This window comes from Aricia agestis, chromosome 10, assembly GCF_905147365.1.
Source record: "Aricia agestis chromosome 10, ilAriAges1.1, whole genome shotgun sequence".
In the NCBI taxonomy this organism is placed as follows: Eukaryota; Metazoa; Arthropoda; class Insecta; order Lepidoptera; family Lycaenidae; genus Aricia; species Aricia agestis.
In genome coordinates, this window is record NC_056415.1 from 11,807,996 (window position 1) to 11,834,003 (window position 26,008).

The 26,008-nt window shown below is 38.4% G+C and overlaps 1 protein-coding gene across 1 annotated transcript; it reads right to left on the bottom strand.

Moving 5' to 3' along the window:
• Positions 1-864: 864 nt before the first annotated feature.
• Positions 865-25,803, bottom strand: LOC121731370 (rapamycin-insensitive companion of mTOR). Its single transcript, XM_042120773.1, has 24 exons — positions 25,757-25,803; positions 25,340-25,619; positions 24,986-25,117; positions 24,374-24,606; positions 21,906-22,128; positions 16,623-16,776; positions 16,141-16,245; positions 15,119-15,244; positions 14,193-14,852; positions 13,119-13,307; positions 12,196-12,404; positions 11,167-11,542; positions 10,371-10,594; positions 9,769-10,051; positions 8,511-8,775; positions 7,419-7,971; positions 6,665-6,780; positions 6,393-6,480; positions 4,839-4,973; positions 3,728-3,874; positions 3,095-3,534; positions 2,756-2,847; positions 2,167-2,295; positions 865-1,649 (listed from the first exon to the last, which is right to left on the bottom strand). Exons 1-24 carry the CDS (start codon positions 25,791-25,793, stop codon positions 1,521-1,523), a joined length of 5,325 nt encoding a protein of 1,774 aa, XP_041976707.1. The 5' UTR covers positions 25,794-25,803; the 3' UTR covers positions 865-1,520.
• Positions 25,804-26,008: the final 205 nt, after the last annotated feature.

The following is a 26,008-nucleotide window of genomic DNA, read 5'->3' on the forward strand; positions in this document are numbered from 1 at the left end:
ATAATTTACAAGGAGATGTACACTCAGTAACATAAAAACTATAAATAAATCATATCGTCCATTAACGCCGTAAAATGTCGTAGCACGAGACAATAAATATTCAAACTTAACTTTCGATGATGATTACTTCTAACGCATTTAAAGTCTAAGGTCATTTTGTTCCCGAGTGCACATACAAGTTTTGGTATATAATAAGTAGTCGTAACTAAATATAACATAAACTTATCGGCGTTCGATACGCGCCCGCCTTCTACTTAGCTAGTATATTGCCGTTTATAAATAAGAAACTATGCTTATGTAAAATACAATAAGTTACAAGTAGGAGTTACTCTCGTCAAATATACAATGAACACGCAAACGTGGCGTACTTCGAACAAAAAAATTGTATGCTAAGGATATAGAAATCACAGGTTAAGCGGAGATACGAGACAAACGGGTCATATTTTATGCCATTTTATGTCATATGCCATTTAGGTGGTCCTAAATTAGGACCCAAATGTGACAAAATATCAACCCAATTGCGATGTCTCAATAGGACATCAATAAGTGTACGCATCGAGGCGAGCGGAGCAGATGACGTAGGTACATCGAATTTATAGAATATGAGGAGCAATAATTGTTGATGGCGAAAATATAAATTAAAGTACAGTTAAATAAATACATAACAAAATTATCTGATGCGTCACTCAAGTATAATAAAAAAATTACAAAATTTTAAGTATAAACCTTTTTAGTGATGTTGGTTTAGAATTTTCCCCAAGTTCCGATCAGATACGTTTGTCGGGTCCAGCCCGTTGCATAGGACAAATCCAGAGCATTTAACCAAGTTGCTAATATTCTAAATAAAAAATAGGATCGATAATATCAAACCCTATAAACTATTTTTAACTTTATTATACTCCCACGCAACTTCGCTAAAAACTCGGACTGAGGTGCGAAGTAGATCTAAATATAAAATGATGTTGATAGGAGACTATACATTTGTAGGATACGCAGAACTTAGTATACATAACCCAAACAAACACTATGTATCCATCGAAAATATGACGCTATTACGGCATTCAATTTGCTGCCCTAGCGCACCTATACATTATCCATACTTACTAAAAAAATTCACACAACGGATACGCTATACAATGTCCTTGTCTATCAAGCGTCTTAGATTTTTTGACAGTATTTTTTATATTTACTAGCAATGTTGATTAGTAATCATCGAAACATTAACCGATTAAAAAAGCTATTGGATAGATACTGTTAAAAATCTAAAACAAACGGGCACTAGAGATAAACAAGATAGTAAAGCGCAGGGCCGACCCTACTATAGGGCGAACTAAGCAGCCACTCAAGACACCAACTCCCAAAGGGCACCTCAGTAGCCAGGAATTTATTACCCACTTGAGGAGCGAGGGCGTCATAACCAGCACACTCTATCCTAAAACGTGTCTCAAGCCGGCACTGGTAGAGCGCATCCATTGTGTAACTATTTTAGTAGGGCGTTATATTTAAATGTACCGGCATATCTACGTGGCCTCGACGGTGGGTGGGAGGGGCGATAGCGGCGCGCGAGAGCCGCGGGGTGTGGCGTGGCGAGCGAGCACGGCCGCGGGCTCGCCGGCGAAACACTCGAACGCGGTGTCCAAGAACAGCTCCTGTAATATCAATCGATTTTTTTATAGATATTATGATAAACAATTTGGTAACAGCGATTACAATAACCAATTAATAGTCATCTATTACTGACTTTGTTTCGCACGATTTTAATATATTGTGTGTAATCGCGGGTTACAGCCACTACAGCTATGTTTCGGAGTGAAGCATAGAGCAGGACGCAGCATTCTCGTCCGATTGTTTGAGTCTCAAAACGGTTTCGTAGTAGGCCTACAGTAGGCCTACTACGAAACCGTTTTGAGACTCAAACAATCGGACGAGAATGCTGCGTCCTGCTCTAACAACGTCATTTCACGTTTGTTAGAGTAGGACGCAACATTCTCGTACGATTGTTTGAGTCTCAAAACCATTTCATGGTACGGGCCCTGGTCCGTCGTCTCATTTCCTCGCATACGAAACTATTGATAGCTCCATTCGCGACGCTGTAGAAACGAGACAGCTATACATGCATACATTGGAATTTCTTCGTTCTTCGTGCCCTTTAGGAATATTACGTACCTGGAGGAAGCGTCGCGCGCACAGCATATACGTGCCGCGGGCGAGCAGCGCGCACACGTCGCTGTACACGCACGCGCTGTGGAACGCGTCCGGATGAAGCTGCTTCAGCGACAGCAGCGCGGACCGCGTCTGTAGTATCGACGCGAATGAATTATTATGAAGTCAAAAACTAAAATATGACAGTAAATATTGTGTGATATAATATGCAACCTGGGGCCGTTCCACGAAACTGTTTTGAGACTCAAACAATCGAACGAAAATGCCGCGTCCCACTCTATCAAACGTGAAATGACGTTGTTAGAGCAGGACGTAGCATTCTCTTTCGATTGTTTGAGTCTCAAAACGGTTTCGTAGTAGGCCTACTGGGCCCTTTAAATCATTTGGCAATTTAATCAGATGGGATTAAGTGCTATGGACTGCAAAAATGTTGTCTAATTTTGTTTATCGACACCACAATGTTGTACAGTCTCTTAACCAAAAACCTCATTTTTACCCCGCGGAATATATTGTCACACCGTCTGAAGATAACATAAAAATATAAGAATTTTATAAAAGTTGCCTTCTGGCTTCTACATTTAAAATATTTTACCTGTCGCAGATGAATCGGGTTGGCCATAAAAAGCACGTGATTCAAAAGTTGAGAGTGGATTGCACTGGTCTCCCTCGATACACCGCTCGAGCCTAAGAAAAGACACTTGAATATAAAACACTGTTTAAAATTGTTGGGATATCAAGTGGTTATTCTATTAAAAGTAAATGAACCGTCCATATCGCAATTCCTAAATTTATATTATAAATCTTCCCAAACAAACACGAATATTTTAAGACCAAAATTTAGCAAATCAGTTTAGCTATTCTCCAGTTTTACAAAATTGAAATTTATTGTATGTATAGATTAATTAATTACATAACATTAAAAAGAATTTACCTGACAAGAACGCCTGCCGCAACTCGTGCGCAGACGGCGGGCGCGCACGCACGCACGCAAGACACGTGGACGGGGAGTGCGTAAACGTGGCCCCGCCCACCGACCTACTGCCGTCGCTTATCTCCGCCACATCCTCACTTCTCAGCCTAACATCATCATCCTTCTCTTTCTTTTCCTCTATCCTCAAATCTTCCGTCACCTTCGTCAAACTCGCGAGCTCGTCCGATTCTTTCTCGATATGCGTCGGCAGCTCCACCTTAGTTTCTATTATCCTTGTCATGCCGTGGTCGGTTTTCGAGATGTTTATAATGGCCGACGTAGTGACGGCTGGGTTCTGAGATTTACTATCACTTATAACTATGGAGTCAGCTAAAAAGGAAGGAACTCGAGTTTGAACTAATGTGGAGTCTTTAGTGTCATTTGGCTTCACATCTTCTTCCCTGCAATCGAAGTAAGAGTATGTTATAAAAAATTATTAAAAGTAAAAATTACATATTAAAACGGTAAATGAACGGCTTGAGACGCCACAAATATATATTTCTCTTTCACTCTTATGGGGTTTACATTTGATACTTTAAGAAATAAATAGTTGTTTTGATTTTATTTATAATTTTATGCTTCTGTGATTCAAACCTGGGGAACAAATCCATGAGGTCCCTGGGCAGGCAGACGCCGACGTAGTGCGTGGTGGGCAGCATCGCAGGCGGCGCGGGTGCGGGGGGCGGCAACTCGGTACTGCCCGCCTCGCAGCGAACCTGCTGCCAGTCGTACTCGAACAGGCTGTGTAAAAAATAGTTTTTAAGTGTTTTTACAAAAAAAGAAGGTGGCTTTGAGGCGAATTCTGATAAAAAGTGCTTAGGTTAGAGAAGAAGAATTATTTTATGCTTATCGTTTTTTTTTAAGAATATTATTGTCTATGTAACAAACTAACTTCTAATCATCAATATAATATATATTTTTTGTTAAAAAATTATGATTATTACTGCAAGATTGGTGAAACGAAATCGATCTTGTAGAGCCAATATTCAAAATAAGTGATTCAACTTTGAATCTACAACTTTTATGCGCGATGCGCCTAGCGTCGACCAACAACCACGCGGTTGTTTACATACAAGTCGAACGAGAATCGTGAACCAATAAACTACGTCAGAATTTATTATATTAGTGTGTGGCAGGGATGATGTAATTTATACAGCGTTATATTTATCATATCTATACTAAGATTATAAAGTTAAAGAGTTTATTTGTTTGAACGCGCGAATCTTACAATACTACTGGACCTATTATTATGTAATTTGGCACATATACGGAGGACTATATAAAATAGTTGCTTATAGGTCACAGCACACATATCAACTCGGAAAAGGATCGGCACCGTATCGCCTCGAGCCGTTCAATATTGTTTGTATGAAACTCCCTACTGCAACGCACACTAAGCGGAACCGTAACGTAATCGCCCCGCCTCTAAAGGGGACAGCGGTCGGCGAGCCGTAAGCGAGGCGTCGCCTACCCGTAGCCGAGTTGACGTAAAGGCGCTACTGATACACTTTGATAATACGTGCATACGTTAGGGACGCCTGGTTGACGGCGAGGCGAAAGGCGCTAGGTTACGATCCCTTTCCGAGTTGATATGTGTGTTGTGAGTTGTGACCTTAATCCTTATGTCTTCGGGGAAGGATGAAGGCAATTTTTTTGCAGGACAGTGTACGGTTCTATCGCAATTCGTGGGTAACATCTATATCACCTCATTTTGGCCATTCGTTCCCTCGTGGACTTGGACCTATCCCTCAGGGAGAGAAAGGGCTTGGCGCGCGAGTTGGTGTCCGTCAGCAGCCAGCTCAGGTCATCTTCTGTCGCCGCACTCTCCGATAGATGAGGCCTGCGATAAAAATATGATGAGAATCTCAAAGGCTAATGAATACTATATTAATACCAGCTGTCCCGGTGAACTTCGTGTCACTTTAAAACCTTCCCTGGACTTTTACGAATATTTTAAGACTAAAATTAGCCCAATCCGTTCAGCCGTTTTTGAGTTTTAGCGTTACTAACACAATTGAAAATCCATATATATTGTATATATATTGTATGGTCATGTAAAACATTAAAATTGTAACAAAATATTATATTAATAAAGTGAAATAGGTGCATAAAAAGTGTATATTTATTAATTATTACTGTTAATACTTTCAAGCAATAAAGGAAAAACGAAAATCAGTCTACGCAATTTAATATTTACCCGGCCCATTACTACGAATTTTTTAACATTAAAATCAGATCGTTTGTTTAGCCGCTACAGTTAAGTCGCCAAAACCACAACACTTTCTTTTGGTTTTGACTAACGTAAATAAATAAATAAAGATGTACTCAGGAGTAATGACGTCACAATTTGGCCACACGATATGCCACAACAATAAGATGGCTACGTTCTTAAACTCTTTGCAGTATAAATAAATAAATAATGACATGCCACAACAATATTTATTTATTTATTTAATATTGGAAAACCTACAGCGTACAATTTTACTTAAATAGTTAAATATATAGATAAAACAAGAAGCCAATGACAGGTTTTTACCATTAACAAAGAAGAACTAGCAAACAAACATGATTTTTTAACACAAGAAACAAAATTCTGTGTAACTACAATATACTAAGGTTACAAAGTACAATGATGTTTAAGAAAATAGAATATAGAATAGAACAGTAATTATAAATCAATAGAAAATATTAATCGAAGAAGTGAAGGATCAGTTTGTCTCTTGCATTCTTGGTCCGCAATGTATAAGGATCGAAAGAGAATTTTTTACAGACATGATTAAATTCAATGCTAGCTCGCACTAGACAGGAGTTACGCCTATAGTTAGAATTATAACATGGGATAGCCAGTGGTGGATTAAATCTACGTGGCCTGTTGGTACATAAAAGTTTACTTTGCTGAGAAGGTCAGGACAATCAATTTCGTTGTTAATTAATTTTAGAATGAATATGAAATCAGAAATGTACCGACGATTAAACAAAGTTTGAATGTGAAATTTTTTACAAAGGGTAAGGTAGTTATCTGAATTATAGTATATTTTAAGTCTGTAGCATAGGTATCGCATAAATCGCCTTAATAAGATGGCTACGTTCTTAAACTCTTTGCAGTATAAATAAATAAATAATGGCAACACATACTTGGCATTTCTATCTTAAGTCTGACCCTGGCCAATTATATCTCGTCAAATCGATAGCCAACATACTTATAGTTTCGGAACATACAAAATATAAAAATATAATGCAATGTATATTGGAAATATACCTCCTATGTTTGTTGAATGAGTGCAGCGTCGCGTAGCCGCTCATATCGAGCGTTGCGGGCGGCGAGCTGGCCACCTCCGGATTAAAACCTGGTCATAGACAAAATGTTATTATAATAAAGCAGTTTTAAACGAATTGAATAAGGCTAATAATAATACAGACACTTCAGAATCAGAGGATAAAAATTAGAGTCAAAATTGTAGCCCAGTAATATGCGGTGAGCGAATATTTAAGCTCAATAATATATTGTTATAAAGAGGTATCAGTTATTACTTGACGTGGAAGTCCGTCGGTGCGACTCGAGCCGTTGTCGGTGCGTGCTAGCGCTCGCCTTCATGCCGTACAGACTCGACGAGCTCGGTATAGGGCTCAGAGTCAGCACACGATCCCTGAAATGTAGTTTAAGCTTTAATTATAATCATACCAAAGACATTTTTACAGAAATAAGAATAGTCAGATACGCGTATCAAATCTTTACAACAAAATATTATGACGTAATATTGGTTTATTCATTATTCAATAATTATTTCAGCCAGAATATATATATATCGCGCAAGGAACCGTACATTTTTCACCTTATGAAAAATTAAGGGACAAATACGCTTTCATTAGAGCCATACGTCACCGGGATGCCAAGGCGACGTGGCCAGTGACGTTACCATGACAACGTCTGGCGTCTCTACGTCGCAAAGCGGTGTTTTTCTTAAATTCTATGAAGATTTAAGAAAATATCTTAAAAAATGTTTTATTATCTGAGGATATCCATAAAACCAGCGACTGATTGAGTGGCGGAGCCCTCAAACACGTGCAAACAACTGGCAACGTCAACAGACGCCGCATGGTGAGCGGTCGACTCTGGCTACGCTGGCTACTTGGCAACGGTCGCCGGTCGCCAGGTGAGTTACCCGTCATACATCTCAATAGAACTAGTTGGCGACGCCGCTGGCCACTTCGCGATGGTGAGGTATGGCTCTTAAAAGTACAGATATCATCAACATGTTCTTTACATCAAATAAGTATTACTTACGGTATAGCATATTTCCCAACGAAGGAGTCGCAACTGCTGACACCGCTAGTGCTCGACTCACTGGTATTCCTCACTCTACCCTCATGCGCATGTTCTAGCGAATTCATTCTGACAGGCAGGAGCCTATTCTCTAAGTTCATTCTATGCCCAGACCGGTCGTAGCTGGTCACATCTCGTAAGATATCAACCGTCCGTGACTCAGTTAAAGACCTCTCTTGGGACGTAGAGCAACCCTGCGTCGGCAGCGTATGAGATTTGCGACTCGGCTCGCGCAGACCCAACTTATGATCGACGACATCTTGGTTTTCGATCTCCAACGATATCGGTCCGATAGTCTTGTTTAGTTTCGTGCTCTCGGAGTGTAAACTTTCCGCGGTACTCTGATCTGTGTGGTCGGATTGCTCGCTGAGGTCGATGTCGAAGGCGTTGTACCGACGGTCGGGTGAGGTGATGTAGTAGTGAGCGGTGTCGGTAGGGTCCATCACTTGGGTGTAGTTCTCGTCCGGTATCACGGGGAATTGCTCGTGTCGTGTATGTCGGACGCACAGCCAACCTGTATGAGTTTTTTTCTTAATAATAATGTGCGTCATTTTCGTTGTAAGCGATGATTGTGAAGAATATTTAGCAACTACCGTGCTACATTAATTTAATTAGTAGCTTTTCATTAATTACTTTATATTTTATGATTTTATTGATATCCTCTCATCTGTCAAGCGCCAAAAAAATATAAGCCAGCTTATATTGTTTCTTTCCTTGTTACATTTCTTACAACGTAAACTATAAAACAGAGATGCAAATAAAAAGCCGCTAAAAAATGTGTATTAGTGTGGGCCGATATTTCAAGTGTAAACATAAACCATTTTTGTGATGATTTTTAATGAGAGTAATTAGATATTGAAAAATTTTCGAAAATTGCGTGACATTTAAAAAGGAATATGACGAGATCCTGTTAAACTCGCTTTACCTCGAAAATAATTGTTTTTGAGAAATTTATTTCTAGGGCAATCAGAAATTTAGATATCGTAGAATAATACAAATAAGTGTGTTGTTAGTACAGTAGTTAATACTTTTTTACATAAAGCAAATACTTACCAAGCTCAGCCAACAAGTTGGCTCCATCGTAGGTACTGCCTATTAGACCTAACACGTAGAAAGCCGTCGCTCGCACGGAGTACACCGGGCAGTATTTGACCAGCCTCACTATGTGGACCGGCGCAGAATCTTCTAGAAAACCGTTGCTCAGCGTCATAAGTAACTGTAGGCCCTGTGGTGTCACCGCTGTACTGCCTATGGCCCACAGTGAAGCCTTGAGATTCGCTATCTCTTGTTCAGTAGAACACTTCTTCTTTTGTAACACCTGTAGTGCAATTTGTATGTATTAGTTGTTCGTCTGTGTTAAATAATGACGCTATTATATACGTCTTAAAATATTAGTTTTTTTTTTATTTATTTGTTTGACTTTACGCAAGTTTGAGAACTTACTAATAAAAAAAAATAATCAGTGCCTATACTATAAACTGTTTTGTACTTGTCTATTACATTGGAAACGACACAGATATATAAAGTTTACGCAGTTTCTTACAAAAAAAAAAGGTTAATGCTTAGTTTATGCACAGCCAATACTGGTTGCCAATAAGACTGGCAGCCAGTATTGGCTTGGTATATGCCGCGTGTGAACAGTTTTCAAGCCAGGCTAACGCTGGCTGCCAGTACTGGCGAGAATAGAGCGCCCGTCTTTTTTTCTAGCCAGTGACCTCCGCCCGCATACCCCTCAACCCCCGTGCCAGCGTTGCGAACACGTGTAAACGCATCACTGTCACTGGCGAACGTCTGTAGGGTATGCATGTGTTTGGAATTTCTAGGACAAAATGCCGAGAAAATTCAACGAAGAGGATACTTTAAAAATTATACAACTTTATAGGGAGCTCGAATGCTTGTGGAATAAGCGTAATTGTGATTCATACAAAAATAAACAAATGCGCGTTTCGGCACTAGAGCAACCGATCGCCGGAATGAATATTTAAAAAAAGTATCATTTCGTTTTATTTTTTCTAATATTTCAAACGACTCTTCTATCCATAGTTTGCAGATGTTCCTTAAAACATCTGCAAACTATGGATTTTTTCAACAGACTTTGCCGTTACCTCATTATTTTTTAACTGCAAACGTGTGGACACCCGAAGAAAAATCCGTGAATGCGATGGCTTTGTCTAAACAAAAGGGGCCAGACCAGTACTGGCTTCAACAGGACTGGCACCAAGATTATTGGCTGTGTAAACTATACTTAAGAGGTTGACGATTTAGAAACTTTGCGCTGGCTATCAATAACACCTATATAATAGGAGCTTACCTTGTAGTGCGGAGGTAGCGCAGTCATCAGATGTAGTCGCGCGCGCGGCACGGGTGCGTGTGACGCGGGCGTGTGCGACAGGTGTGACGAGTGTGACGCCGACTGTGACGAGTGTGACGCCGTCTGCGACGCGGGCTGTGACGGTTGTGACGGTGGCATGGCGGCGGCGAGCGCGGCGTGGAGATGGGCGGGGGGACGGGCGGAGCGTCGCGCCCGCGAGCGTCGCCCACCCGCCCCGGCCGCTAGCGCTTCGTGCAACGCCGCATCGACTAAGCGCACGTATCTGTGTGCAAATGTTACTTGTTATTGTCCCTTTTGGACGCATAAATCAAGTGCATATTTCGTAACCTAACCGAACTTAAAAACAACACTTTTGTTAGGTTCGAATCCTACGCCGGCACGTAGGATTCGAACCTAGTATCGTGTTGGGTTCGAATTCCACTTCCAATGGAGAACCAAGGTCCAAACCACTTGATTTCTGAGGATTCTTCTTATAAAAATATTTTATAAGCTGCAGTGCGGCGGACATAGGCAGGGTCCACTTGACCATAAGAAAATCTATTCCCCAAACGAGACTATGAGAACTCGAAATTCAAACTTACCTATAATTATAAAACTTGTTCCAAAACTCCAGGTGTTTCTTCACAAACGTAGATGAAGCGGCGTCCGTCGATTGTATAGCGGCGGTTATTTCCAACGTCAGCCACAGAAGGTAGCCTCTGTCACCCGCAACCGACCAGTCAATGTTAGACGGCTCCATGGACCGATCTAACCGACAGTTCTGACCCAACGTGTCACGCATCGTCATCAGCTTATCAAATAATACCTGCACAAAAAATCTTAGTTTAGTAAATAGTAACAATAGTAAGTAATTTTCAAGTAAAAAGCAACAAAACTCGAAAAATTACGGAAATAATTTCACGAAACAGGGCCCGTACCACGAAACAGTTTTGAGACTCAAACAATCGTACGAGAATGTTGCGTCCTACTCTAACAAACGTGAAATGACGTTGTTAGAGCAGGACGCAGCATTCTCGTTCGATTGTTTGAGTCTCAAAACGGTTTCGTAGTAGGCCTACAGTAACTTTGTTACGTCGGACAGCTTTTATCCCGCACAAAACATTTTCCGGGATAAAACTATCCTATGATTTTTCTCGGGACTCAAAGTATCTCTTTGCTAAATTTCATCAAAATTAATGATTTAAGCATTATGATAGACTAGTACTAGTATACAGCATTACAATAGACTAGTCACCGGTGACCGAGACACAATAGAAATTCTATTGTGTCTCGTTTTTCCACATTTGAATTAGAACTGAATTAGAACGGGGTTAATTAGAAGAGATCTAAGTACCCTCAAAATATTAGGCTTATTTCGTAAATCAAATTGTTACTTACTGGTACACTGAACGCCTCCTCCAAAATCGTCAGAGCACACTTCACAACCGCCTTAGATTCGTCTTTTATTTGAACGATCAACATCTGCAGCAGCCACGTGTCCATGTCCACGGAATTTTCACCCATATCCCGCTGTCTCCAAGGTTCAAAGTTCTTCTTTAACTTGGACTTCTTACGGATGAGTTCGATGCTCTTTCTAGAAGCTCGCAGGAGGACGTTTAGGAACTGAGTAGCATACAGTCTGGATGCTTGAATATTGCACGTCATCGTTTTGGCAAGAATATCACGGGGGCAGGCATCTAACGTATAATCTAGACTTGATATAACTAACTTAACGTAACAGCTATGATGAGTTTTGGTTGATAGTTCTAAGAGGCTGAAAAGAAAAAAAAACAATAAGTATCTTAAACGGACACATAATTTAAAGCAAAAGTATAAACTTAACACTACAATGTCTATACTGTATGTGTACAATATCATACATGTTGGGTAAGTTTCTCAATTTGTGTTAAGTGCTTAAGGTAACATGAATTGTTATTCTACCTTTAGTTCGGTAAGCAGGGACAAAATCGTGTTTTGACCTATCACTTGTCTCTTTTACTCGCGCACGAAAATATTTTTAAATACATAACACACGTATACGTCATACACAGCCATTGTTTGCTTGTTACTTGTGATATTATGTCATATGAGATAGCAATATATTCAAGTACGAAGGGAGAGTAAGAAACAAACAGCGATATTTCAACGCGCATATTGTATTATGTGCCTCGCCTCCCTGCTATATAAGTTAGGCTAAGTAAATAGTTCATACAATAAAGCTTAACCGCGAACAACATATCTTTTAATTAAACTCCCAAAGCCTGCACATTGCATCCTAACCTACAAAAAGTCTTGCTAAGTTCTCTCATGTCTTAGAAACATCTTAATGGCATAAGATAGCAAAAAATGGACATGGGCGAATAGCCCATGATAGACGGCCCCAAATTAGATAAATAAAATATAAAAACCTACAAAAAGTAAACTCACTTCTCATAAAGCCTCGTCGATTTAAACATCCGCAGGCCGGTGTATGAGTGGCACAGCTGCCCCACGAATAGGAAGTACATCTGGCACATGGTGGTGCACATGTGCTGCGGGCTGAACAGGCACTCGTGCGCCTTGCGCCCCGTCTCTATAGCCTCTATCTGACGGCTCACGTCGTTAAAGAAGTCCTCTAACAGCTTCTGAGAGTCCAACTGTAAATAAATCAGTTTATGGCTAAACTCTAGTTTTCCCGCGTTCCACTGAGCGTTAAAAACGATCAAAATGCTCAAAATAGGAGGCATTTTGAGCGTTTTGAACGTTTTAACGCTAAGTGCAAGGCGCGGTTTATGGCGGACTAAGTGAGTGACAGTTTAAAAGTCAGTTTATGGAATTTGAAGCTTCCTCTTAACGTCTGCGGACGCATCTGTAATCTGTATTTTGTATGCCTCTTTTTCAAGGAAATGTCTCTTTTTCAAGGTTTTTGCTTGTGACTCGAAAATTATTGCTTGTGACTTTTAGTATATTCATCTGACATCTGGACACCTTTAGGGATAACTGTACCAATTTTCAAAACTACATGAATTATTTGGTCTAAATTCCTGAATTTTCCCAGGCTATTAAAAAGAGAGCGAATATCGGCCGTACATGTGTATTTAAATTATAGCGAAATAGTATTGCAAGAAAGGATTAGGTAATATTATTTGTATTTATATTTTATATACAGGGTAGCAATTGCTTCACCTCACTTGATAATGAAAGTGAAAGTGTTAATAATGAAAGTCATTTTAAAATTTTCGTAGATGGTACAAATGCTATCCGAAAACGGTTTGATAGCAATTAAGTTAATATTTTTATTTGTGGATAACCATTAACCAAGCTGTTCAGTCTGTAAAAAGGTAAGTGGCAAATAAGATCCTAGTACTCACGTCATTATGCCTCAGCAAATGCCGTATAAGCTGGCAGCCGGCGCGCGTGGCAGCGTGCCCGTGCCCGGAGCTCGACAGGTCGGTATGGGAGTACTTGTTGGCGGACGGCCGTAGATAGTTCATGATGCGAGCCGCCCACGCGCGGTGACCGCTGTCGTTGAGGTCTAGGAGGGGCGCGCTGTCTGTTTCCTAGAATAGGCATGATGACTATTTTTTTTTCTTATTGGCAAATGAAAGACCCTTAAAAATAGAAACATCGCTGAAAGAATGACTCTGATAGCTTAAAAATTCACCAAGATATGACAATTCAAACATCTTATAAAATAGTCCTGCCCGAAACGCTCCATACAAAGTGCTACGAAAGTATGACGTCACTCTTTCGTAGTTTGTACGCATCGGAAGAGAACTTTGTTCGATAGGTATATTAAATATTGCGTTTATGGAAGTGGTTTCATAACAAAAGTTGCTTTTAATTGCATAAGTTATCGAATGGTATACAAATATAATAAGAAATTTTATTGAAAAATAAACGACTTGAATATCCAACTTTGAAGGCGCATAACAAAAAAATACAAATGCTATCAAGCTGAAATTTTGAGAACACTTATTTTTTACCGTGATTTCTTTCTTTTATTAACAAAATTTGCTAATCTTTGACCTTGTCATCATCCCTATTTTAAAATGGTATCTACAGTAAAACTATAAGGTATAATATGTGGTAGCCTACAGGCTATTTTATATTATACCTATATGTGGTACATATTATACCTTTATGCAGGTAGTATACACGCAGGTAAACAGGAGAAGCGGAAAAAATAGCACAGAAGTATGAAATACGCGGTGACGCAATAGTTTAAGTCTTCAAGACATTCAAATCAATTGTGGAGTCAAAAGTGCCGTAATTTTACTACAACTCCAGAAGTCCACTGTGAGTACTCCCAGTCTCAAATTCTACTGGTAAGTACATTAATTTTTTTTTTTTTTATTAAGTAAGTATTGGATTAAAATTGGTCTATTGTAAAAATAAAAAACCTTGTAAATATAAAAATACATAATACAAATTATTGCTATTACCTTTAATATTGTCCGAATGATTTCCCAATTCCACGTATTGCCATCTTTGTTCTGCATCACTAGGGAGGACTTGAGTAGAGTGTCACTTTCACGTTCGAACAAGTTGAAGAATTTCGTCTTCGTCACTTTTCTGACGGCTGCACTAGTACGAGAACTGACGCTTCTGCTCTTAACGAGGGCACTGACGTTTCTAGACGCTAAATCTGCTCTCGAGCCTACACTGTGCCTCTGCTTAGGCTCATATTCCCCATCCGATTCGTTCAAAAACTCAATACTGTTATCCTTGTAAAGCACATCTGTTTTCGGACTAGCGACACTAGCGTTGTCTCTTTCTTTTCTACTTTTGGACGTGTTATCTCTGGTCACGAACACACCACTGCAGTATTGTATCACGTGGTCGAGGAATAGGCTGTTAGCTGCCGGACGCGCCTCCATAGTCGCGTTGAGTCGGTGTAGAGCCGCCACTGCAGCGAGGGCGGCGGGTTTGCCCGCTGCGGCCACACCCAACAAAGTGGGCAGGGCCGGCGATAACGCGCTCAGAGGGGGCGGCAGCAGCGAGTTGACGAGGTGCAGCAGTTGCCCGAGCAGTACCGTCGCCCGCACCGATATGAACGTGTCGCTCGTCACTATCACTTCCGCCAAACCGTCGAGGAGGCCAGCCTAAGGAGTATTTTAAACCATTAAAAGATATGCGAAGTGTTTCAATACTAAGTCAAAAGGTAATAAAAACACATTAAAAAAAAATCTACACACAACAAAAGTTGTACACAACAATAAGCACACCTTTAAATTATGGGCATGTAGTTTCGCGAACCCAGCCAATAAGTTTGCGATTTGCTTTTGTGATCGATTGCCGGCGGTTTAATAAAAATAGCCAAAATCCTATTTAAAGTTTAAGAACACACCCATAATCTTATCACACTCACCTCCAAAAAGCACTGCAGTAGGAGCGCGAGATGAACCTCAATAATATCGAGGCCGGTGGCGCTGAGGTGAGGTAGAATGGACATGCCCTCCGCCGCCACGAACCCTTCATTCAGGCGGAAAGAATCCTGAAGGAATAAGTATTATAATTATTAAAAACTAGGAAATTAATTTATAAATTAGGTGGAAAGGGGTATGAAGATTTTTATATGGAGCCTGGCCGTCCTATTTTCCGCCATTGCGATTTTCCGCGTTCACGAATATTTTTTTCAAAAATGGATTTTTTGGTTGTATTGATGTTAGCTATCCATTTTTGAAAAAAATATTCGTAAACTTGGAAAAGCACAATAGCGGTACGGTAGGTCGGCCAAATTCTTCGTACCCTTTTATCCAAGAATTTAAAACGACGCCAAGATTATTACAGTACTTAGTTTCAAGGCCTTTCAATACAAACAACATAAAGTAAGTGTTCAAGCTCCGCAAAGAGTCTTGTGACTTTTCCAATGTCCCAGACAAAGACAAATAGATTATAGTAGCCTTATAGTTATAAGTTTCATTCATAAAGGGCATGTATTTTTGCATTTCAAGTCCCATTGAGTTACACATAAAAATCTATATACGTGAGCCAAAAACTTTGTATCCTTTTTGACGAAAAATGGGGAAACATAGGTAAATGAAATTTTGCACAGTTATAGTTTATATGGTGAAGGAGTGCATCAAGCTAAAATTATTTTGAAATTATGCTTTTATCATGCATTTTTTTAACAAATAAAACATTACACACACTACAACTGGTACAACACATACACTAGGAAAAATGGCAGAGTGGCAAGCCTATACATACGAATTATACTCTTTTATTTATGGTTAAAGTCTGTTGACAACAAGTTGACAAATTGAAAATGGATTATAGTTTTTTTTAATTGAATCTTAGATACTATTAGACAATGCGGTCGAATTTCGACCATTGGGCGATCTCTAGTTAAATTAAATTCTTCAGTAAAGCTGAGATATTGTTACTCACTTGAAAGTCGGACGGATCAACAGCACCTAAAGCTACGGATATTTCGTCCGTCCACTCCGGCTGAGGTAGACCAACCAACTCGTAAAGGAGATCCAAAATAGCTTTCTGTAAAAAAAATTACTACTTACTAGGTTTCTATTGCAACAACACTCTGAAAAGTTTGAATCTTGGAAAATATATTACACTAATGAAATAAATCTTCTGCTATCAAATTTATTATTATTACTAGCTGTTTGCTGGGGAAAGGCCTCCCCTTTTTCATTACACATGTCTCTATCCTTTGCTGTGTTTAGCCACTCTTTATCTACAGCGTCTAGTTAGTCGCGCCACCTTTTCTTGGGTCTGCCCCTGTTTCGCCGACCTTTCGGTAGCCATTCCATAACTAGACGCGCCCATATGTCCTGGTGAATGTGGGCGACGTGCCCTGCCCATAATATTAAATACATAAGAAAAATTTTAATTAAACAACGGCGTATACTCACTCGAACCTCAAGGCGAGGTAGGTATAACGCGTGTACCAGAGCCCTCAAGCCCCCCGGAGCCTGCGGATGACAGAAGTGCAGCAGGCCGGGCCAGCTGCGCAACACACACAACAGCGCGAGACGACTACACGTAAAACGCATCTCACGCTCATCTCTGCAAGTGAAGAAAAGTCCATTGTATGAATAACACACAACTTAAAAAAAAAAAAGTAAGTTGAAGGCGCCGATTTTGCTCTCTCTTTCTTTTGTGGGGCGAGGAGTGACGGTGGTACACTGAATATCGCGATCAAATGCAACAGCAACACGGCAGCAACTTTATGTTTGAATCATTATGTTGACTCTCATTCTTCAACCTAAACCTAAACAAGGTTACAAGATCCTTTTCCTAAACTTAAACTTTGCTTGTTATTTTGCACTAATGACCCGCCCCGGCTTCGCACGGGTATAAAATAGCCTATGTCACTCACTGAAAAAATGATAAAAATTTCAAATCGATTCAGTAGTTTTGATTGATATTCATCATTACTACCCGTGGCCCGCAATAATGGCTGGTACCGCCGCTAAAGCTACGTCCCGCAATTTTTTAATCTGTAATATCTTCGAAAATATTCATTTCAATTTTAAATCTTTAAATGCTGTAAAGGGCCATATTATAGATCTACATTAAATCAACAATGTATTAAAAGTATTTAACTGAATAAGGATTAATGCCGTATTGGTTAAAATCGCTTCGAAAATTAGCCATTATTTGTAGTAAAAAGTAAATCTATACTAATATCATAAATGCGAAAGTATCTCTAACTGTCTGTCTCGCTTTCACGCCAAAAGTACTAAACCGATTTTAATGAAATTTTGTACACAGAAAGTCTAAGGCCTGAGAAAGGACATAGGCTACTTTTTAACTGCAAAAAGGGGTTGTAAGGGGGTGAAAATGCGTAAATTTGTTCAAATTAAGTTAGTTCCAAAAATTCATAATAGATGGTGCCGTGCGTCTCCTACATCGCACAAGCGCTAACTCAAACGTGTGTCTATAAGAGGTGGTAAGGATGAAGAATCCTTTTACGTTTTATTTTGAAGTATTTGAAGAGTTGATGTTCGTCTTCGACCCCACGCAACATAGGGGCGTTTTAAGTATGACGTGTCTGTCTGTCTGTAAAGTGTAAACATTGAAGCGTACCGCGGAAGCACAAACTTTGCAATTTGCAGTAATGTAGCCTACATGGTTCAACGGGAACTACATACTATAAATAATATAAGTTACTCTATGAAAGGAACTACAGCCCGCTATAAGCTGAAGTCCACGCGGATGGAGTAGCGGGCAACAGCTAGTGACAAATAAATGTTATTGTGGGATATCCAGAGAGAGACCTTTTCATTGTGTATGTACTATCAGAGAAGTTAATTCCTATGCAAATCGGGGACCTAAGCAGTTTGGTTGCGTTACGTCAAACCCAGCTGACAGATCACAATTAACTAGTGACCGACCGAACTTTCGGTTTCGGTTTCGGCCCGTTTCGGCCAAAAAATCTAGTATCGGCCTTAGTTTCGGTTTTGGCCAAAATATAGCCGAACCGAAACCGAAACCGAAACTCATGCATCGTTCGGTAAACTTCGCAGCTCGAGCTTGCTTGCCAGCGAGGCCCTGGCTCAGTTCGCCACCATCTATTTAATCATGTTTTGAGATTATGTATTCCAGATTAGTCCCAAATCAAAAATTAGCACTTCGTTTTATTTTCATTAAATTGCCTTAACTTATTTTTATCGAAATTATATTATTGAATTTTATTTCTACTATAAAAGCAGGCTTATTTAATATATATAACTGTTGGCAAATTACGTGCTATTTTAACAATGTTTCCCAAACAAACGAATTAGTAAATGCTATGATAAATTGATTATATTGTGTGTGAACTTTATTTACTTAAGAATTTTGTTTGGCTCTGAGATTATAAGATATCTTAGGATATATCTTGTGAGATGTATCTAGTTAGTCATCTCGTCTCACTCTTTTTTTTTTACACACGCAATCTCTTAGGATTTAGACCGTTCCTACCCTGCTAGAATCTTATCTAGCCCACTTCCCCGTGAGCTTCACTCTTGCGGCCCTCAGTATATTTTTCAGGTTTAGTGGCAAAAAGCCTTCTGGAGAAAAAAAATGTGACGTCAACTGCAAGTTTGCTTAGTCATTTCGTTTTGAACTTCGACCGCGGTCGTGTCCATGTCTCCCATAAAAATTATATACTGCAATTATTGATTTTGTTTTCAGTAGTACGACGTTCAGTAGTATGTCTAAGGGAGGATTCACCAATCGCACAACTTCGTTTTATAAAACTTAGTTCTCATTAAACGCGTTCCTACGGGGATCAATAAGAAAGTAAGAAACGATATATTATAAACTACCCAAACGCGTTTATATGGCGACGTGAATCTCGTTTAGTTTGAAATATATTTTACACTAGCTGTTGCCCGCGACTTCGTCTTTAGTTTTTTAAAGACTTTAGTTTATAACGCGCGGTGTCAACAAAATTTGTGTCAAATTTAAAAACTTTTTAAAACCCTGGTAAGTGGTACCCCTCTTAGGGCCGCGCTACACCGGAATGGCAGCGCTGAAAGTGCTCGCCTCGCCGCTGCCATTCCGGTGTAGCGCGGCCCTTTATTAATCAAAATACCCAAAAACAGCTGTGCAGTGTGCACATAATCTATACTAATATTATAAATGCGAAAGTATCTCTGTCTGTCTGTCAGTCTCGCTTTCACGCCAAACGCCAAAACTACCGAACCGATTGTAATGAAATTTTGTATACAGATAGTCTAAAGCCTGAGAAAGGACATAGGCTACTTTTTACTAGAAAAAAGGGTTGTCAGGGGGTGAAAATGCGTAAATTTGTTCAAATTAAGTTAGTTCCAAAAATTCATAAATAGATGGCGCCGTGCGTCTTCTACATCGCGCTAACGCTTGCTCAAAAGTCTTTCTATAAGAGGTGGTATCATCTTACATTTAAGTTTCGATTTTTTCGATTGTTATATATATTCTACGGTATTAAATAACTCAGTACTTTATCTGTGCAGTGACGTAACCTTAAACCTATGAATGATAAATAGTTTATGGGTAAAGTTGTGTAATTGGGGAGCTAAATAAGCTTTAAAATTTGGCATAAAATATAAAGTTTAATATAAAAAAATGAAATACTTATTGTGTGCACACTGCACAGCTGTATTGATTTAAGGGGTACCAGGGTTTTTTTATAAAAGCTTTTGACACAAATTTTGTTGACATCGCGCTTTATAAACTGAAGTCCACGCGGACGAAGTCGCGGGCAACAGCTATAACTAATAAGTATGATTAGTTCTATGTTACAATGAAGTAAAAATAAAACGCCATCTGTTGAATCATATTAGAACTAAAATGTTCATTGCATCGATATATTTCTGGATTTTTTATAATATTATACATAAAATATACATAAAATATAGTTGTCAACTTGTCACATATATTAAAAATGCAGTAGGAGTTCTATAAGATAAGATAGATTGATTATTATTATACCAAGTGATAATATTATTAAACATAATATTCTAACGTATTTAAAACTATAAACAAAAACATAATAACTAATAAGTATGATTAGTTCTATGTTACAATGAAGTAAAAAATAAAACGCCATCTGTTGAATCGTATTAGAACTAAAAAGTTCATTGCATCGATATATTTCTGGATTTTTTATAATATTATACATAAAATATATTCAAGATTTTTGAAATTTTATTTTAATACACATCCAAGACCCAGAAACATTGAAAACTTTTTGTTCCGCCTGCGGGACTCGAACCCAGGACCCCCGGGATGAGCGCTGGCCACGCGCAATGCGAATTCATTTTCATCGATATTTTCATGGAAATAAGATATTTTCCCACATCAAAATGTAGCCTTAGTGTCCTATCTTAGACTCTAGAATAACTGTGTACAAAATTTCATTGCAATCGGTTCAGTAGTTTTGGCGTGAAAGCGAGACAGACAGACAGACAGACAGAGATACTTTCGCATTTATAATATTAGTATGGATTCTTCATTTAATCGCGATTAATGAATCTAAGTTTCTGTTATACGTTTGATTGATGATTTTTATACGTTTTTATCATCTTTGAGCCTTGTCACGTTGTTTTAGTAACAAATAGCAAGAAACGATAAATAAGCTAACCAAACGCATATCTGTGAAAACTGTCAACTTAACAATTTTTTCGCATATGTTTTTCGATCTGTCATACACTACACCGACAGGACATGTGTTTTATGAAGTTAAAACTCGAATATTGGGCGTTCAGAAGATAAAAATCGGATTTGCTGTGAATGAGACGAAACGCATCTACTTGGAATTGTATAAAAAAACGGAATAAAGTACAAAAAGTTATTCGAGTCTAAGAATAATAATATTTATGGTAAGAAATGTCGCAAAAAGTAAATAAAATTCAATGTGGTACTTTTTCTTTAGTTTAAAAAATTGTAATGTATGTTAAAAATCAATAAATTTCAGTAAATAATCGTAATTTTGAATGTTTTACCAAGTTTCGGTTTCGGTTTCGGCCGAAACTAAGAATATGGCCGAAAGTTCGGTTTCGGTTTCGGTTTCGGCTAAAACATCAGTTTCGGTCGGACACTACAATTAACATTGAATTGACATATTCGACCAAATAACGTTGGTCTGTCAATTGCATAGGAATCAACTTCCTCGATGGTACAATACTTAGTACATTATTTTCATAAATCTCGTAGGGTTCAGCCTGCGTTTGCAATGTAAGCTGAAAATAATGTAATTATTTACGACATCAGATTAGAAACCTCAAAAATAACAGTATTTCTCCACTATTTAATGACTGTTATTATACTTATAAACCTTCATCTTTAATCACTCTATCTATAAAAGAAAACCACATCAAAATCCGTTGCGTAGTTTTAAAGATTAAAGGGAACAAAGGGACATGAGGGAAGAAAAAGCAACTTTGTTTTATACTATGTATGTTGTGATAATAATATAAAGCACAGAAAATTTGTTTTCTTCATCTAATAATAGGAATAATCTTTTCTGTGATAAATTAGTGGTATATTATCAAAAACATGTAAGTAATATGTATGCGAATTTATTTCCAAAAGTTGTTTTTTCATAGACTATTGTTAATACAGTTCAAGGTTTGATTTTGAACTAGACATAAACTGTTACTAATATGATCTGAATACATGAGCAACAATCTTTTTTACATTAACATAAAACAACTATATCAACTTACCTGCTACTATCGGTACCAGCTGGTCGGAAGTGAAAATCACAGTATGGTGAGCTCAGGCAAGTTAGATCGATTCTAGCAGCATTACGCGAGTTTGGATCATTGAATGTGTGAAGTAGAACACCACATAATGCTTCAGCCATTCTGGGAGTGGCACATTCAGCCAACTGTCTTGTAACCGCAGTCACTCCACCACAGGATATGAATAAATCTGGATTCAGCACACCTTAAAACAACATAACAATAAATTGAATATGAATGTATTTACTTAAGTAGAAATAAATATACAGTTGATCTTTTAAATAATGAAGTCATATACAGGGTGCAATTAAACCTACCTGCAAAATTTTTTTTGGGGCTAAGGTATCATTAGGTGAGTCCATTAAACCAAAAAAATAGGGTGTTAATTTTTTTACAATAACATATTTTATAGCAAAAAAAATCGATGCACAATGGTCACTTCATAAGTTAATAATAATTGCGATATTGCGACCGAGCTAGTACATCGCGCCGCACAGATATCCAGTCGAGACCGGTTATGTTCCGGCCACACTAACGAGAAACGCCGTTAATTATCGCGTTAATTCTAAAACATGTTATAGCATTATCGCCTTTACATGGCACTAATTAAAGGCGATAATGCTATAACATGTTTTAGAATTAACGCGATAATTAACGGCGTTTGACGTTAGTGTGGCCAGGGCTTTATGCGTAGGGGTAAAGCGGGGGTGACTCGCGGGGTGGGAGGCGGGAGGCCCGCGCCCCACCGCCCGCCGGTCGGCGGTCGCCGGCGACCGTTTAGTACCACGCGCGCAGTTGTGTAGCTAACACGTAATTATTTTGTTTGTCACGGCGCCCCCGGCCCCCGCGCTTTAATTAGTGTCTGTTACAATGTACCCTAACCACGATCGAGTGTTATGAAATGTGGAGGCATAGGTGGAGGTGCTACATTTTGAGTGGCGAAAGTTTACGCGGAACCCAGAGACTGTACGAGCAAGAAAGCGTTCCTCGTCTTCGTAACAGCTGATTGATGATTCTCGAATGCAGCAGCTGTACACCCTGAATCTGAATCGCGAGACAATCAAAGACTCGGATTATGGACAGTTCGCACTTCGCAACACCTGCACACGCATAGCCAGCCTCGAAGACATGCCTCTGACGAGGTTAAAAGTGACAAAGTTGTGCTTAACAAACTTTTAAAGACAATGTGCAAAACGCGCTAGACTTTGCTTAGAGCAAAACGGATTGCAGTTTGAACTCGTTTGAACTATGCTAAGTGTAGACAAGATGGAAGTAAATAAGATTTAGAGGTGGGTTGTTTTGATTTTTAATTTTAAATTAGTTGTACTGTGTACATAAGTTAATTGAATTTTTAAATACGCCTAAATGCAAAGGATGTGGTTTAGATTTATTATAAATTTCTAAAGTGCTTATTTTTCGTAATTAAAAAGTTGTAATGTTCGATTCTTTTGATGTGTATCAATTAATTTTATTCTAAACATACCTGTCTACGTCCTTTACATTTGATACCTAAGTTCGTCAAAGTATGAAGGGAAAATTCGCAACTTATGATAATAACAAGAATGCAGTGACAGATTAGCCCTTAATGAAATTAAGCAATTGCCTAGGGCATCACGTCTGAGGGGGCACCAGAAGAGTAAAGGTTCAAAGACCGATTCTAGTTGAGATACGGATAGGGGGGCCCACAGGCATGGATTGCTTAGGGCATCAAGTAGTCTTAATCCGTCACTACAAGAATGTCAATGGAAGGGCGGGGCGGGGCCGGGCCGCGCATGTGTTCATATTTTGTGGTGTTTGGTAGGATAACTTTCGGAGGCTATTTCTCAAAATTTTAGTACTGAGTGATTATAAAAGAAGAAATACGTGTATTTTTATTTTTAACAAGGATCAATATATCCAAATTTGGCAAGAAGGTTAAATTGCACACTGTATACTAATATTATAAAACGGAAGAGTTTGTTTGAACGCGCTAATCACAGGAGCTACTGGACCTATTTGAAAAATTTTTTCAGTGTTAGATAGCCCATTTATCGAGGAAGGCCATAGGCTATACACGCTCAGACTAATAGGAGCGAAGAAAAAGAGGAAAATGTGTAAAAAATGGGAGGAAATTATGTGAAAGGGCTTATCTCACGAACTACTGGAGCAATTTTTCTGTTATTTGACACAGATAAGAAGTAGACCACTGGAGCAATTTTTCTGTTATTTGACACAGATAAGAAGTAGACCATGTGAAGGATCATAGGCTATTTTTTGTGGACTATTTCGTCTGTAAAATATCTAATTTACGCGGGCGAAGCCGTGTGGATCGTCTAGTTTCTTATATTAAGTTCATATTAAATTCTTGTTACTGCTCTAAAGTCTAGAGAGAAAGATAAGACACAAAACATATTTATATCCTTCATAGAGTATTTATTTTAAAAAGTAATTAACATTTAAAATTAACTTACATATTTCTGCCAGTGTTGCTATAGCTGGTCTTGACAATCGATCGCCAGTTCCGTCTCCTGCACTCCCTGCCCTAGCAACAGATGCTAGACACCTAAGCAGACCTTGATCTACATAAGCAGACCTGTGTCTACTTTGGCCCTGGTCTACTGCTCCGACCACAGCTATAATTCTCCTTACTACTCTTAAAGCTTGAGCTCTTTCCTCCTCATTACGTAACATCAAATCCATTGACCTAGAAATTTTCGATTATAAGGCTTTTGCCACAATAAACACAAAGCAAATAATAAATGTCCAAAAATATTTATTTAATATTTTGGCTATTTAGTTATTAGTACTTAGCTAATAAAAAGTCAATTTTGTTCCACTTTCTTTCACTCTATCCAAACTATTCTAAACCTTTGCCACTCTTTGCTTTAATATATCCATGCATTTTCCACAATTTACATAGTCCAATCGCTAACCCATAGTACTTTTGTGTTTATTGCCTATCACAATTCACAACTATTTTATTAAGGGTATAGCATGTTTTGTTATGTGGTATATAGCAGGTTTTAACAATATAGATGGTAGTACTTACTGGTATAGTGCAATGGAAAAAGAAAATTACCTACCTTACTACTAAATAGGGTAATTTCATCACATTAAATGTAGCAACATCACTCTCCGTTTTTAATAAATATCGTAGAACTCTTAAAGCAGCTGCTCTTATGACCATAGACTTATCAACTAGACTCACACGTAGGCTGCAATACAAAAGCATTACATTTTAATAAAATATAATATGTCTTGATCTGATATTGATTCAATAAAAAAAAATGATATTTTGTATGACTTGTACTAGAAAAGTTGAAAAAAATAAGAAATACCGAGAACATAATATATTTTTTAACATTTCAATCAACAACAGAAAGACAGAAATATATGAGTCCTTAATAAAAGGAAGATGTGACCAATATATTTCTTACCAAACCATCAACTCATCAGTGGTGAATCCCAGGTTACTTCTTTCTTCCTTTCGTAAAAGCATTACTAGGGCGTTTAGGTAGGACATTCTAAGACTATCTGAGTTTGACTTTTGCATACTTCTAAAACCTGGCTTAAAATCGGTAGGCACATTCTTGTTAGTGGGTGAGGTATCAGGGTGGAACGGTTTCTTCAAGTATAGACCTTGAATAATTTCGATTATATTCTCCTCGGGAGTTTTATTTTTAGTGTCTAACCTATATACTTCATCACCATGTTTACCTGTAATTATTGGAGAATTCGTTTGATCATTCGAGCATTTTAGGCATAAAACCATCGCAAAAGATGTTGATGACTCCTTCACTACATTTTTTTTGATAATCTTATAGTTATAAGCCAATTATTTTACTAATATTTACCTTTCCTACGACTCAATCTATTTTCGAAAGTAGCCATTATACCATTTTCTTCTCGCACTTAATGAACAGACACAAAGGTAGTAAAAAGTAAGTTATACACGGTAGAAGCATTTACATTATTTGAATTCTTCGTAAATTATATAAAATCCAATGCAAAAATGTTTAAACTTTAGTTCCTGTTATGTTGAGAAGACGCATTGCTAATTTGACGTTGATGACACTTCTAAGTCTTCTTCTTTATTTTTATTTTTT